Source organism: Lynx canadensis, chromosome D4 (genome assembly GCF_007474595.2).
Source record: "Lynx canadensis isolate LIC74 chromosome D4, mLynCan4.pri.v2, whole genome shotgun sequence".
NCBI lineage: Eukaryota > Metazoa > Chordata > Mammalia > Carnivora > Felidae > Lynx > Lynx canadensis.
In genome coordinates, this window is record NC_044315.2 from 82,507,579 (window position 1) to 82,524,023 (window position 16,445).

General features: G+C 56.1%; 1 protein-coding gene across 6 annotated transcripts in view; it reads right to left on the reverse strand.

Annotated features, from left to right (window-relative positions):
* Positions 1–747: 747 nt before the first annotated feature.
* Positions 748–16,445, reverse strand: part of DENND1A (DENN domain containing 1A) — a 512,100-nt gene continuing 496,402 nt past the window's right edge. For 4 of the 6 annotated variants that reach the window (XM_030294533.1, XM_032595664.2, XM_030294532.2 and 1 more), the window contains 3 exons: positions 7,984–8,112; positions 4,983–5,241; positions 748–3,827 (listed from right to left, as the gene is read on the reverse strand). In XM_030294533.1, coding sequence (XP_030150393.1) covers positions 2,634–3,827; positions 4,983–5,241; positions 7,984–8,112 — 1,582 coding nt within the window. In that variant the 3' untranslated portion in view covers positions 748–2,633. The remainder of the gene's footprint in view (positions 3,828–4,982; positions 5,242–7,983; positions 8,113–16,445) is intronic. The other 2 variants (XM_032595666.2, XM_032595665.2) reach the window with 1 other exon arrangement.

Here is a 16,445-nt window from a genome sequence, read left to right on the forward strand (position 1 = left end):
TCAGACTGAGGGGTTCAGCTGAGGCTGGGACAGGAAGGGCCCTGAACGCTAAGGTAAGGGGCTTGATGAGTCCTTATCCTGTAGGAGGTGGGACCTTTCCCCCAACCTTCTCCACTAGGACTCCTGGGAAGGTGGGGGAGGAAACATCTGGTACCAGCACCTTAGCCACAGCTGGTGCTTTGGTTATTTACTTTATTAAATCAGGGATTTGACAAACCTGTGTCCTTGCAGACTCCTAAGACACACGGAACCCCAATAAATAAAAGTGCCACTTTTTGGGGAGCCCTATGTTGTCCTCCTCTCTTGTCCTTTTCAAGGACAGCCCAGGGACGGGGACACGACCGGATGATGGGCACATGAAGGGTGACTGGGTGTGTTTAATACCTACTCTGGGTGCTCGGTCCCAATCTTCCCCAACACAACAGAGGTGTTGGTTTTTAAGGCTCTGCCCTTGCTAATGACCTATCTATGGGGCTGAATTTCCTGCTGTTCCCTTGAACTTGTTCCCTGGAGCGTGGGCACTTTCAACACCACCGGTGACCTGCAGCCCTGCTCCAAGGACTGGCCAGGCCTGGGCATGCCTGTGACTACCCCCCGCCCATGCCCTACTCCAGAGGGAGAAGGACCTGGTCTCAGAGGCTCAAATGGAACAGAGGCTGGGGAGTGGGCCAGGGGTCAGATTCTTCCCTGACTGCTCTGAGCCCTCCCTTTCCCCCAGAGCTTCCTCAGGACACAGGGATACCAACCTTCTCCCCAAGAAGATTTTATTGAACGCACACACAACATTCACCCTTGGGTGCAAATTCAATCCAGCCAGTGAAGAGACAACAATGCTCTCGAGAACACGGAGTGCTCGCCACCAGCCCCCAGCACAGCCGGGGAGACCGACCACGGGGTGGGCTCTGCTTCCCTGGGGCCCCACAGCATCCCTCATCTCACACTTTGTCTCCGACGGGGCTTGGGGGGGCCGCCCGGGGTGGGTGGGCGGATCTGGAACCGGTGCGGAAACACCTGAGAATCCTGGAGGGGCCCATGTGCCCAGACACCATGTGGCTCCCTTGCCACCTCAGTGGGCCGAGAACACGCAGAGATTGAGAGAGAGAGAGAGAGAGAGGGCTTGCCCAAGGGGCCGTGACCGGCTCTGGAAGGGGCTGTGCGCCAGCAGCATCTCACACCTGGTGTCCGAGAAACTCCGGGCCAGCCCTCCCGGCCTCACGGACCCACACAGGGTCCCTCAGACGATGACAAGGCTCCTTGGGGTTCCGGGGGCCTCCAGGAGCCCCCTGGCCCTGTCAGACACCTCTGAGACTGTGTGTCTGACCATTCACAAATAGGAAATGAGAAATCAGGTCAAAATGCTCACAATTTCCTGCATGTCTCAGATGGTTGTTTTCTTAAATGGTTGGGCCATATTTTAACTCGGTTTATTGAAACTAGTCAATTTTAAGAATCGTCAAATCAATAAAGTAGAAAGGAAAAGATAGATAAAAGAAACAATAACAAAACATTTCAATTTAGCTTTGGTGACGTTGGCCTCAGGAATTTCTACGCTATGTGGGCGGGGGAGGGGGTGGCTCCTGGCCCTTCTCCGGCCTCCAAGCTGCAAGAAGCCAAGTTCATGCACTCCCCCAGGGCCTGGAGAAGGGCTCAGAGCCCCTGCCCATTCCTGAACAGCAGCTGGGGCTCTTGCATCAGTCTGTGGCATTCAGCTTGGTTTCCCAGTTGGGATCTGGGTGCCTGCTTCTCAGCTCTTCCCCCGAGGTCCCACGCGACAAGAAGCTGGGCCCCATTTCAGTACATACTAGAGGCAGGGCACAGGACGGCAGCCCCACTCCTCCGGATGCACTCAGTTTACCTGTTGCTATTTTCTCTTCTACGAATCAAGAGTTGCTGGTGCTCCCAGCCCCCACGCAGGGCTGGCTGCGACTGTGTTTGGCTGTCAGAGGGTTCCCAAGGATCCCTCAGCCCCAAATCCCTCCCAAGCCAGAAACAACTGAAGGTTGGGGTTGGGTGAAGACTCAAGAAAGAAAGAACGAGTGAGGGTATTGCTAGAGAGGGTTGTAAATGCCCTTCCAGGTAGGCAGGCTCTCCAGCCCGGGAGGGGGGCTCCTTACTCCAAACTCCAGACCACATGTGTCTGGTATAGACGAGCTCACATCGAGGCCACCACCGATGCCTGTGCTGGTTCCTGCGGGGGTGTGCAGGGCCGGGCTGGGGCAAGAGAACAGAGCTGGGGAGGGGAGGCCTTGTGGAGCCCTGGGGCTCCCGGCGGGAGGTTTCCAGGGGGACGGTGGGTAGGACTTGGTCTGGGGCAATCATTCGCCCAGCTGACCTCTTTAGTGCAAAACCTAATCAAGGGTGCAGGGGAGGGGTGATGGCAGGGCTACTGGGGAGGGCGCCCAGGAGCTGGGTCCATTCCCAGGCCAGAACTGGCACCATCTGCTAGCGGCCAGACCTCAGAGATGGGTGGCGTGGAGGGGAAAGAGGGGCGGCAGAGAGGGGACCCATCCCTTCCCACCGGCAGAACCTGGGCGGAAACAGAACAGCAGGGGAAGCGGAGCCGGCCAGCCTCGGAGCACAGCGGCAGGCGGCACAGCGCGTGGCCCGGCTTGCCCCCGCTCTCGGCGCCTGGCTCACTCGAAGGTCTCCCACTGCTTCCTGAGCTGCTCTACTGAGCCTGGGGCCGGGGCCGGGCTCACATCTTGCTTGGTTTTCCGTAACAAATCCTCAAAGGGGTCTCTGGCCTCTTGAGGAGCAGAGGGCTGCAGTGCTGGCTCCAGGCCCTGCGGGGGTCTGGGAGGAAGGAGGGGGGCTTCTCCGGGCCTCAGGGCCAGCCCCTGCTTGGCCTCAGCGGCCCTGGCACTTGAGCGGGCCAGGGGCAATGTTCGGATCCTCGAAGGGGCGACCATCGGGGGGCCCAGGGGCTGCAGGGGACTGGTGTGGGCACCCATGGGCATCTGGCCGAAGAGGTTAGGCATGGAGAGGGCAGACAGGTTGGGCTGAGATCTATGTGGGACACAGAAGCCAGAACTGGACAGCAGGAGGCTGGGGGCAAAAGCTGGCCCCAGGGGAGCAGGAGGGGCCCCAAAAGGCCCGGCTGGTGTGGAGACCAGGGGCATGGCGGGCAGAGCCGCTGGCACGGTTGGCACAAAGGGATTGAGCGATGGCTGTGGAAATGGGGTGGGGGTCCCTGTTGGGGGGAAGCTGAACTGGGGTGTGAATGAGGTGGCTACATTTGGGGCTGAAGGTCCTGGTGGAAGGGTACTGCCTGGCCAGGCTGTGTTAAGTGGGTCCAGGAGGGCCAGCAGGGCGTCACCACTTGTGCCTGCAGCCCCTGGGGCCAGGCTGAGCGGCTGCAGTGGTTCGGTGGGTCCTTGGCGGGCGGCGCTGGGGAGGAGCCCGGGGAACGGGGCTGGACTCAGAGGGGCTCGCCTTTCCCACTCAGCCTGCGGCCGCTCTGAGAAGTCCCCGAGGGCGGCGCTGGCCGCCTGAAGTTTGGCCGGGCGGGCAGTGGGGGGCGGAGGCACGATGCCCAACTCCGGGGTCTTCCTGCCCTGAGGCCGGGGGATGGTAATGCTGCCCGGAGTGGGGGTGGGCGCCTCCTCCTTGTCACTGGGGTTCAGGATGCTGTCCTGGGCCGGTGGCCTGCGGGGCAGAGCCAGGGAGCTCCCAAGCAGGGACGAGGGCTTCTCAGGGGAGCTGGCCGGGAGCTTGCTGGGGATGGCCATGTCGTCCTGGCCCAGGCTCCAGAGCTTGTTGTACGGGTGGGTGAGCTTCAAGGCCACTGGCATCCCGCGGCTCCTGTCGCTCCTGCTCAGATCCAGCCTCTGTTGGAGAGAAAGAGGGAGGCAGTGACCAGAGACTGACCTGGACAGACTGGAAGGCAGCACATATCCATCCCCGTGCCCCTCCCGTGTGCCGGGTGGGCGCCGAGACTGGGATCCCAGGCGTGTGGCCGATCGGGTCCCTGGGACTCAGAGCAGCCGGGCCCAGGGCACCAGCAGACAGCCCGGGTCTGTCCGGACGCCAAGCCCAGGCTTCTCTGTTTTCTTCTTTTCCGACTCCAAGTCAGGCTTTTTTTCTCACCGCACAAAGGGATTCCAGAGAAAGCCCTTGTCCTCTTACGTCAGTGTCGCCAAGCAGTTTTAGGAAAATGACTCCATTTATTGACCGTCTACTGGCTGGGCCTTTTTTACTTTTCAAAGCATGTGGGCACTTTTAATCACCTGTGAGCTTGAAGGTGAGTGAGGCACGGGGTCTGAGCAAAGGTTTCTTCCCTGGCTGGCAGGAAAACAGGACTGGGCTCATGTCCCGGCTCTGCCACTCGCAAGCGACACTACCTGGGCGCCACTTCCCCTCTCTTGGCCCGGACTTGGTCCTCAGCGGCAGGGGAACAGGGGACTCCCTGCAGGAGGGTGCGCTCGAATCACTGGACCCACGGGAGCTCTTGTCAGTTCCACAGACCCAGAGACTCAGCAGCCTCCGCTTGCAAGTGGGGAGACAGGCGCAGAGAGGGGATGAGACAGATCGGAAGTCGCGACGGCGGATCAGCGGTCCCATGCAAATAATCCGGAATCCAGGAATTCTGATCCAAAGGTTCTCCAAGGAGACTCGATGGGCACGGGAGCACGCCCACTTGGATCAGGGGTCAAAGCCCCGCCTGGGGGTGGGGCTGGGGTCCTGGGAGAGTGGAGCACCAGCACACCCCTGTCTGATGCACAAATGGAAGTGAGGGGTGGATTTCCACCAGGCGTAGCAACTTCTACGGTGATCGCTGTGAGGCTGGCTCACTGTCTGGCTGTTGGCCGGGCTGTTGGCCCGCCCGGCAGGGTTTGCAGTCAGACTGACCCTGAGCATCGGCCGAGGACCCTGGAAAAGTCACTGTTTCTCCCTTGGTCTCCTCCGCTGTCACACGGGGGTATCTGCCTCGTGTGTGGAAGGCACTGGCCCTGACAGGTACCCACCCCACCCCGGTATCATACCTGATAGTCAAAGGTTCCTGGCTGCTCCCTCAGGTCTTTGGGGGTCCGAAGGTCCTCCAAGCTCTTGGCCTGGCCCAGTGGCTGCAGTGGGACATCCATGTCCAGGTTGTTGAAGACGTCTTCCAGGAGGTCGATGCTGGCGGCTCGGTCAGGTGGAGCTGGGGCAGGGCCTGTGGGCTCCCGCACTCGCTGCTCTGGGCTCTCTGCCTCGTCACCTTCTGCGCTGTCTGACTCCTTGAGTGTCCGATATGGCTGAGGCCTGGGAGGAGGCAGAGCAGGCTGGATCCTCCCGCCCAGAGCCTCCACGGGAGGAGCCAGCGGCCCCCACCCCCAGGAAGAGTACACCCGGGAGGCCTGGGGACAGGTGAGTGTCCTGGGGTCCCCGTGAGTGCCGGAGTCTGGGCACTGGCAATCTGACAGACCTGGGGCTGAATTTGGGTTCTGTTGTTTATTGTGGGACCCTGGGCAAATTGCTTTGGCTCTAATTTGCACTAAGGGGATCCACTTAGTTCCTCTGAAAACCACAGGACCCACCATAGGACTGGGGAGGGGGCTTGCAAGCCATCCAGATGAGGCATGAGGAACGGGACGTGATTAGAAAGGGAACAGACAGCCTGCCCATTCCTGAGCCCAGTCTCTGCCCTCCCACCTCCCCGTGGCTCATGGGGAACTGAGCTGGGAGAAATTCTCCCCCCGCGTAACTACCCAGCATGCCTCAGGACCCTCAGGAATAACTGTCTGGGTCTCAGCCTGTGCTGACCTCTGTTCTAGCTCTGGTCTTGCCATCACTTGCTGTGGGACCTTGGGCAAGTCTCTTAACCTCTCTGAACCTCAGCCTCTTCCCCATTCCAGAGTGTATCTCCCTTGCTGGAGGTGGTGGTGGTTATGTGAACTACCTACCACGGTGCCTGGCAAATGGCAGGCACAGAGGCTGTTAACAGCCTTCTGTACGTTTGACTCAGGCATAGGTGACGAAAGGTTTCTCTAACTTTCCTTTTTCACAAGCCTCAGCCCCCAGGGCACCACTGGGTACATGGAGAATGGTGCCTGGATAAACCCTGACTTGACTCTAGTGAAGACCAGGACAGAGGCTAGGGCTGGCTCTGTCCCCTGTGTCTAGCAGAAACTGCTCACGGCTCTGGTAAAGTGGGGGAAGGGCGCCACCTGCTGGTCCCAAAGTCACACTTGCAGGAACCAGGGTAGGGAACCGAGGACAGCAGAGAGAGGGCTCAGCAGTCAGGACTCCATCAGCCTTTAGTATCTTGCTGAAGTTCAGAGAGGCTAAGTAACTCACCCTAGGTCACAGAGCAAAAGGTAGCAATGGATGCCGAGTTGGAGAGACTTCAAAAGTTTCCACTGACTCTGAGCCATCTGACCAAGGAATTAAAGACCTTTTAACCAAGCTTGAACACAACCAAGGGGTAAAGAAAAGTCAATGTGCTCCTTACACTTAAGGAAGGAAATAGTATTCTTTAAAAAGAAACCACTGTATTTGGACTTGCGATGGGCCAGTTCCTTGCCTTTCCTGTGTGACTTATTTTTATTTATTTTTACTCCAGTATAGTTAACTTATGAGCCAGTTCCTGTTTAATAACACACACCACACACAAGAACCTCTACTTTTCTTAGGTCATGGCCAAAGGAGTGAGCGCTATTCACTATTTAAGTAATTAAGGCATCAATTAATTTAAAAAGAACGAGACCCCCGCACTCTGTGGTGGGGGGTCCTTGGACATCACTCAGGCAGGGCGTTTTTATCTGCAAGGTGATTTTGAGATGATTATGTGGATGAACAGGTCTTATTCCAATGGTTCTACCTTTATTTTAACTAACAGTAGAGATAATAATTGACACATTAGGCCTATGATATTAGAGATATTATTGCTGAGGAGAAGGTTAATTTTTTGAAGTTTTGACAGAAAAATTTTAAAGAAAAAGATTCAAGGTACAGAAAAGGTGGCCTGTGAAACTCGGGCAACACTGACTTAGGCCACCACTTTCTAAGTGAGGATAACAGGAGGGGACTGACTTGCCTGTGGTCACAGGTGAGCTGGTGGCAGAACCCTGCTACCCCAGGGGGCGATGGTAGGAGCAGAAGTGATGGGTTTATCAGGTGCCCTGAGCAGCTCACAGGCCTGGCTCAGGGGAAGGGGCTGGGACGGGGTGGAGGGGAAGAATCCCCTCTTCCCTAAGATGGTTTTAATAGCTCACTCCCTAGAGGCTGGTTGTGGCCCCGTGGGTGTTCAGCAAAGGGCAGCTCCCTTCTCTAAAAGGCTCCCATTAAAAACATTACAACTTCGTTAACAAACGCAGACAAAAGCTGTCCCTCTGCTTGAGCCCAGCTGGGAAAAACTTGTGGGTAGAAGGGCAAGAACTGGTAAAGAAGGGGTAACTACCAAAGCTTAACATTGGGTGGTGGCTGGATTGTGGGCGAACCTTCTTTTTTCTTTCTAAGTTGCAATTTATAATTAGCATGAGGCACAGGCGATAAGCAGCGATGATATAAATTATCTTAAAGTCAGGCAGATCGATACAACATTTGGATCTGTCAGCAATAACATATACGCTCCATATCAATACGTGTTTTTTCTTTTAAGGTTAAAATCTGACCCTCCGTCTCTGTAGTTTTCCGAGATGTGCTGAGCTGGAGGAGGACCCAGGCATCCACAACCACTTCCATTAACGGTCAAGTGCAGTCTCCTGGGTAAGGGACAGAGACTCATGCTCCCGTCTCACACCTGTCGGCCCTGCCACCCCCCCACCCCCCCGTCACCTCACTCCTCACCACAGAGCCCACGGGGCTGGCAGAATGAACACCCTGGGCAGAGGCACACACGGGGGACCCTCACTCACCCCGCGCGGTGGCACAGGGGCACCGGAAGGCAGTGGCTCCAGACAGCCCTCCCCGCACACAAGGGCAAGCAGCACCGGCCCCCTCCCCCACGCGGCCCAGGAGAGTCACCAAGCAGAGCTCAGGGAAATGGAAGAAGGAAGGAGAGACCATTCAAAGGGAGCGGAGAAGAAAAAGCTTTCGGTGAAGCCAGAGCTCGGGCCCTCTTCCCGCTGGCATTCATCGTCAGAGGAGTCTTCGGAGAGGAAGACCGCATAGTGTCGCAAGGGCTTTACCAGGCTGGGGCAGAGGAAGACAAGAGAGAAGAGGCAGTTAGGAGGCACCCTCAGAACTCCCATGTGGCCGGTGGGAGGGGGGCGTCTGCGTTCGGCGCCTGGCCCCCGCCTCCCCCTGCCAACCTGAGGTAGAGGCTCCCTGGAGAAGGCCAGAGGGCGCTGGAGGCCTGACCGGTCCCCCAAGGTGAGGAAGCTGGTCCCGAACAGAAAAGAAACCATGAGTTTGCCATAGGTGTCGAGAGCCTTAAACACGGATCCAGCCACCTATGACCTCGCAACCCCACGTCTGTCTAGAAAACCCTAAATGTAGCAAAGAAGGACACACAAAGACATTCACTGCTGCCATGTTGAGGATATCAAAACACGGGACATCTTAAACTTCCAGCAACAGGAGTCTGCTGGAGTGAATTATGGTACATTTGGCTGAATATTACCCACCCATCAACTATAGTGTGTCTAAGAAAGAAGAATCTAAAAGCCAGGATGCAGAATTGTAATTGCACTGCGTTCTCTCGCAGCTACTTACAGGAAAACGCACAGAAAACAGACTGGAAAGGGATGTACCTAAATGTCCACAAAATGTAGCGGGATTAGGGGCGAATCCCCCCCCCCCACACACACACACTGCCTCTTTTTATTTTTCTGTGTCTTCTACACTTTCTTCAATGTGCATACCTACTTCAATAATCAGGGAAAAATAAAAATAGAAAGTTAAAGAAGAAAGTGAGCCACGTGGAGGGGCACTGGCTAGAAGGCCCTTTTCTGATTAGCGGCTGCTCTCTGGAGTCTCCCTCACATGCCTCTTCAGAGAGTCTTTTTCATCTGTGATGTGGAAATTAAATATTCATTGTTATAAAAAATACATCTCCCTTGTCAGCCACCTGTGAGCTCTACCTCTATAAACACAAACACTACGCAGCCCCGAGAAAGTCCGCGTGGCTGCCATGAATTATACACTGACCAGGGCCCGGGAGAGGTGCGGGCCTGGGAGAAGGGGAGCTGGGCCGGACAGACCCGGGGTCACATCTGGGCCCCACAGCTGCTGCTCGGGCCTACACACCGGGCTGGGCATGCTCAGATATCAGTGAGGGGGGCAGAGGTGAAGTTCGGGGGACGATGGAGCAGGAAGCATAGGGGTGCCTGGGTGGGGGGCAGTCTCCTCTCCAACACCCCCAGCCAGAGCTGGCTCCTTTCTCTTTTTTTTTTTTTTAAATTTTTTTTGATGTTTATTTATTTTTGAGCCAGAGCCAGAGCATGAGCAGGGGAGGGGCAGAGAGAGAGGGAGACACAGAATCTGAAGCAGGCTCTAGGCTCTGAGCTGTCAGCACAGAGCCCGACGCGAGGCTCGAACCCGTAAACCACGAGATCATGACCTGAGCCGAAGTCGGAGGCTTAACGGACTGAGCCGCCTAGGCACCCCTCCTTTCTCTGCTTTCTGATGCACTTCTTTCCAGCTTTCCTTTCATAAAAGGGCACCGTGTCCATAAGAGTGAATGGGAACCACACCGGAGGGTCCGTGACGGACAGCAGCTATTCCTGGTGGACCAGGAGAGCAGGCTGGGCTGTGATTTGCCATCGCCAGTGCTAAGGCAGTTGTCACCAAGAATATGCTATTCTTTTAAAAGGAGAACCCGGGGCTGGCTCCCAGAGCTGCAGAGCTCCCCGGCACTCGCATACCCAAACCCCCTCATTCCTTGCGTCATCCTTGGAAGTTAGGCAGGCTAAGCGGTTTGTCCTCATACTGAGGTGGAGACCGAGGCTCCCAGAGGGGAAGCCACTTGCCCAGGGCCACACGCAGGGAGGTGGCGGGTAGCTGGGCTCTTCCCCTTGCCCAGGCTGCCTGCCTGGGTGTCAGGGACTTGTCCTTCCTAGACCAGAGATAGCATCAGCCTAGGTGGGGTGTTCTCCGGACTCAGGACAGAGGGCAAGAAGATGTGATTCACAGAAACGAGGCCACCCAGCTCCTGTCACACCCACTGGGACATAAAACAAGGCACAGACGGGCCACCCCACACAGCCACTGGAATCCTGCTCTGATTCACCAACTCAACCTTGTCACTCTCCTGCTGGACACCTGCAAATCTACGACACTGCAGAGCAATTCTGAGGCAGCTGGTTGTGTGGTGAGTAGACCCAGTAAGTGTTAAGAATAATAACATCCAGGTATTCACAGGATGATTTACTCAACTGTTTAAATCCAGCACTGGACGGCTCTCCTGAGCAGGTGAGGAGGGGTGGAGGGTGGAGAGGAGGGTGGCCTCCTGCTCCACTCTGGGGAGCTCTGGAATGTGCTGGGTGGGCAGGGGTGAGGGCTGCAGGGAGGAAGTGCCCAGCGCCAGCTGCAGGCAGGATAGACACCACGCTGTCCGCCTGAGCCTGTCCACCCCTGCAGCCTCCTCCTGCCGCCCCCCTACACGCCCCGCAGACCTCCCTGACATCTTTTCCTGCTCTGCCTCCTGCACTGACTGAGGTCTTGAAGACTTGGCTCAATGGGCCCTCTAGAAAGTCTCCCTGGAATCCCCAGCTGGAGCTTTCCCCTTAGATGAAGCTAGCTTCCCCTGGGGCTGAATGTTTTAGCACTTCATCCATACCATTTAACCTCTTGCAATTCTGTTTCTAAGTCGAGTTCCTCAAGGGCAGGGGCCTGGCTCCTTCTTCTCTTTATCCCCACATGGGGCACAACATTAGTGCGATGGAGGTTTGCAGTCAAATGTCTGGAAGCCAGTGTGCTGGGGAGATGAGGCAGCCCCCATCCATGTCACCCACCTTTCTGGAGCCCCAGCACAGCACCTGTCCCTTTCATCAGCTTGGGGCTACGGTATAAAAGTGTCCCCTGAGGTTCCCCATCTATCCTCTGAGACGTTGAGGCTGCAGAGTGGGACCACATTTGGGGGTGAGGGTGTTGGGTACATAGGAGCAGGCAGGAGTCTTGGAAAAATGTGTAAAATAATATCCCCTGTGCCAGGGGCTTTACATGGATTATTTCCACCCCTCCCAACAGCCTAGCAGGGAGGTGTATCACTGTGCTGATTTTACAGAGGATGGGACTGTCATTAGTCCGTCCGTCCGTCTGTCTGTCCATCCAACCATCCAACCATCCATCCATCCATCCATCCACCCACCCACCCACCCACACTTCCAGGTAGAGGCACTTCCCGAGTGCTAGGTGAGCACTGGGCATCGCTGTGAAGGAGAGAGGGGCAACCACGTGACCTGGCCAGGGAGTGACAAGCAGAGATTCTAGGCCAGGGCCCTCACTGTCCCGTCAGCCGGGCTGCTGGTAGAGGCGTACGAGGGGACACACACCTCTGCTTAGGTCAACCCGAATGAAGCTCTTTGGTGTCCCTCAAACCCATCCTGAGTGCCCTTCCAACACCCATCCAAGTATGGTCTCCTCCTCTGCCTTCGACCAGAAAGCAGCAATCACAGCTTGGCACGTGAGCCGAATGCCAGGAAGGTCTGGATTCACAGAAGAGCAAGCAGCCTTTGTGCTGGACTCGACCTTGGCTTCACTCAACCCGGCTGCCGCAGTTCACACCCGTCAGAGGCCAGGGCCTCCCCACATTGGTGTGGTCGCGTAGCAGGCCTGCGGGGTGAGAGGGGCAGGAGGGAACCGCTTTCCCTCTCCAGTCAGCTCTCCTGGCCTGGCCAGGCCAGGCGGGCTGGACAGTGGCTTCCACAAGAGGCCCAGGGTATCTCCGGAACATGCCGTCTGTCTCTCGAGAGTGATGAAAACCCTTGCCAGGTGGTTTGGTCAGATCAGAGTGTTTTCAGGCTTCGGGCCACATGGATGATGATGACGACGCAAGCTAAACGCTGGCCGTACAGTTTCCTTAATTCCTTCATCACGTGCTCACTTGGCAGAGAACGCCAAGGCTCAGAGAGGGCCAGTCGCTTGCCCAGCGTCACACAGCAGCCATAGGTGGAGCCAGGAGTCTGGATCTGTTTGACTCCAAACCACTTTGTGATCCCGCCTCTTCAGTTCTGTGTATCTGAAACAACGCGATAAGGGGCAGGGTGTGCCCCCTTCCACTTTTAATAAAAGGTGAGATTTCAAAATAAACTGATTTAAATTCAGCTGCTCATGTCCTCCTCTGAAACACAGAGTCAGATATTTGTCAGAGATAAAGGATGAATCGTTGAAAATGTCCAGGTTTAAATTTTTTATTAGCTTAAGGCAGAATACGGGGGGAAAAAAAAAGCGTACCTCTTCCCTCATTAACCCAATTCAGCTAGTAGCCTGCAGTCTGCCACCCACCACTCGCCTGGATTTGATTACACACAAAGAGCTGTCTGTGAAAAGGCAGGTCGTGGTGAACTTGGCTACCCAGCGAGGGGCTGCCAGAGTCTTGGCGAGAAAGAAAGGCCCGCTGTCCATCACCATTCAGACCCCATCATCTCCCACGGCTGCTCCCGCCTCTGCCCACCTCATCTCGGAGTTCCCATGCAGATGACTTCCCGAACCCTTTCTAATGTTTGGTTTAACGTGTCGCCGGTTAGCGCACGCGTGTGACAGTGGTGACAGGCGCGGCTGTTCCTTTTTAAATACCATGTCAGAGACACGGCGTCAGGAAGCGGGGACGTGCTCTGTGGCTCTCCGCCGTGCCGGGATCGCATGGGCTTATTTTTTAATGAGGAAGATCTGCATCTCGAGAGTTTTTTTCATGTGTCACATCGCGTGGACAAATCAGCAGCACGTCACGCTGGCCCAAAATGAAATGCTGACAAATGTAGATATTTCAAATTTAATTGACATTTAAATGTACTTGAGATAAGGAAGGGAAAAATCAGCAAGGACTTGGTCTCCAGAGGTAACGAGGGGAGCCGGTGATCATTTTTTAAAGGATCATTTCACTCCAGCACAAAGGATCTTCACTTTGTAAATGGCCGCCCTGGCATCCTTTGATTACAAGGCTCCTGTTGGGCCGATGAGCGGGGACAGGCCCCAGGACAAGGCCAGGTCCTGCCTGCCCAGTAGATGTGCCATTCTGTGCAGCTTCCCATCACCCCCCACTTCCCAGCCAGATGACCTTGGGAAAGTCATTTTACCTCCCTGCACCTCAATATCTTATCTGCAAAATGGGGGTTCTACAGCCCTCCTGAGGGTGTTGTCACAAAGTTGAATGAAATTATTCGTAAAGGGCTTGGCCTCATGCCCAGGGATAGTACATACTCAATTACTATCCATATGCCACATTCACCTGCTAACAGACAGAGTCTGGGCATTTTCATCTGGTGTAGGGTCTTCCCTAGGTGTTCAAGGACGAATATAAGGTGGCTCCTGCTTTCAAAGACTTTCCTGGTCAGGGTTAGTGGTCCCCTAACTGGTTAGGTCAGGGTTAGGTCCCCTAACCTAGAGGGTTCGGGTCAGTTGGGCCTGTGGTAGCACATCACAATTCCCACGCCATGTGTTGGTGGTATAGGGGTGAGTGTAGCTGCCTTCCAGAACTCCCACGCCATCTCTCCATCACCATAACACAGGACCAAGACTCCAGACCACACCCGGGCATACGCATAGATGAAAACAATAGAACAGAGCCCTGAAGCAAGCCAGAGGGTCTTTGGGGGAAACAAGTTGGTGCACAGCCCCCAAGGGAAGCTCCAGAACTGCATTGGAGCTATTCTCTGTGTGACCTGGGTTAAGAGCTGGGACCATTCTCAGGGAGGAAGAACTGGAGACAGATACAGAACCTGCTGGACACTGGATCTTTGCACTCAGTTGTACGTGATGATCTACTCTAAAACAGGAAGACTGAATCACTGCTGTCATGAGTCAAGATCACCAGCAGCGGGTGTTCTTCCTGTCAGGTCAACTGGTCTGGTGGGGATGGGTGGGTGTGAGATCAACTTCTTCTCACCCCACTGAGAACGTGCCCTGCCAGAGGGCAGTGGGGGGGGGGTACCCCTGGTTCAGGGGCTCTTGGTTGAGGCTCCATTCGGGAGGTGATGTGGGAGCTGGGCTTCCAATGCTGAGTATGGATGCTGCAGGATGGCCTGGAGGGGTCTCTGGGAGGAGTGGGCACAAGGGGCTTGAGGTCAGGGCGGGAGTTTCAAGAAAAGACTGGCAGGGTTGGTAGGGACCAGGTGGTGGAGGAGGGCCTTGAACCCACAGGAGGGCTGAGGTGACGTGCCAGATTGGGGGGTGATGTGAGGACTGGGGAGGGGGCCTTACTGGCTTGGCTTCATCTCTTTCTGTCTTGAGAGGGTTGGCTGTACCCTTTATCTTTCCAATCTTCATCATTCCATCTGTCTGTCAACGTTTATGTTCATTCATTCATCCCTTCTTTTGAAAAATCATTAGTGTCAACTTCACATGTTCCATACCCATCCCCGAGACGCCCTGAGAAGTCCTCCTTCCCAGTTCTTCTCATAGGCAGAGAAGCCCGAACACAGGACCCGGGCTTCACCTTCCCATTCTTCAGGCTCTTTGGTAGAGAGAAGATGGGGGTGGGGACACCGTCTACACGTTTCCTACCCAGAAGAGAAACTGTGTAGACTGTAAACAACAAGTAGCCCTCACCCCAAGGACCGCCTCTGCCTGCCCTGAGCCTGAGTCTCCTGTGGGGGCCCTGGGAGCAGTGGTGGAGGACAGGGTGTCTGGTGAGAAAGCAGTGGACGTGGCCATGGGACCCTGCAGACCCAGGTGCACATCCTGGATCTAAGGCCACCATTCCGCCTGTTAGAGCCTTGGTTCCTTCACTGGCTGAACAGGTGAACACACCTGAGCCGTGATGACTTTTGGGGGCAGGTGGGGGGGGGAGAGTAGGTTAACCAAGGTGACATGTAGAAGTGCTGGGCCTGAAACAGGCCCTGAGAAAGGGTGACGAGACTCCTGGAAGAGGGAGGGGCTCAGGAGAGGTGGCAAAACTTTCAAAGGAGGCTGAAAGCAGCAGGTCTTGGGGGTGGGGCACCTTCTCTCCCGGGGGTGCGCTAAAGGCTTGGGTTCTCAGCTGGAACTAACTCTCCCTGTCATGAAAGCTCCTGGGAGGGCTCCTTCCCTCTGAGCGGTAGGCAGAAGTGGCTGGGGACAAGGGAGACCTGTGTTTGCCTGGGCCGCTACGCATCCTTGGGGTCTCCTCAGCAGTTCCTTCTTTTCCGGTCTGGGCTCAGGCTCCACGTCTGGCTTCTGCTGTGTGGCTCTGTCTCCAGGGCCCAGAACCTACTGCTGGAGAGGGGAGGGGGGCCTGAGTGGGGTCAGGGGCCTCTCTCACATTGCTAATTGGGTCTGGGACCCTCTGCTCCAGTGTTTGAACTCTTGGCTGCTCAGGGAGTGGGTCCTGGCAGGCTGCCAGGGGGTCAGTACCGAGACAGCTGTCCCTACCCCTGGGGCCCAGGGCCCAGCTGGCATCTTGGAGACTTGCTCCTGGGGCTGATGGCAGTTTCTGGCTCTTAGATGGCCTGGGCGGGACAGGTGCTGGTAGCTTCACAGTCACACCCAATCATATTTGGCACACAGTAGGCACTCTTTCCACATTTGTGGTTAACTGACATCCCTTCCCCATCTCCAGGGTGCTATGAGCTATAAGCCTTCAGTGATTCCCTTGTCCATTCATTCAGTAAATGTCCCCGAGCAGAGCCCTAAGCCAGGCTCCGGTCTGGGAGTTGAAGAGTCAAAGCCAAAGGGCACATGGCCCTTGCCCTGGAGGGGCTCCTAGACCCCTGTGTGTGTGACGTAAAGAGAATACAAGGGGCAGGTCAGTGTGGTATGGGGGGGGGGCAGCCAGGGGGCTGTGGGCATGGGAGGGAGGGGCAGCTGATGGGGGAGGGCAACAGGGTGGGCATCAGATTGTTGACAGCAGCAGTCCCTGCAGGAGGGGAGACCGCTGTGCCCCGCCAACCTAGCATGCCAGTGTGGCTCCTGTGGGCAGTTTCCCAAATCATGTTCTTTGGGATGTGAACAGGCACTGTGTTTAAAAAAAAAAAAGGGGGGGGGGGGGCAGGGGCGCCTGGGCGGCTCAGTTGGCTGAGCATCCGACTCTTGGTTTCGGCTCAGGTTATGATCCCAGGGTCCCTGGTCTTAAGTGTGGAGCCTGTTTGGGGTTCGTTCGTTCTCTGTCATTCCCTCTCTCCCTCTCTCTCTCTCCCCCTCTGCCCCTCAGCTCATGCTCTCTAAAAAAAAAAAAAAGAAAAAAAAGGCAAAAAGTCTTGCCCAGGGTCTCTGGCTGGCAGCTAGTGGGCAAGATGCTGACCCAGGTCTGTCCCTGGCACCAGAGTCCTAGGCCACTGCCCTGGCAACAGTTCACCAACCACACCCCTGGGGCAGCTCTGGGCCTGGGTAGGAGGGAACGGGGCTCTAACCCGCCGTGCTCTGTGGCCAGCACCACCAGGGCTGTGCTG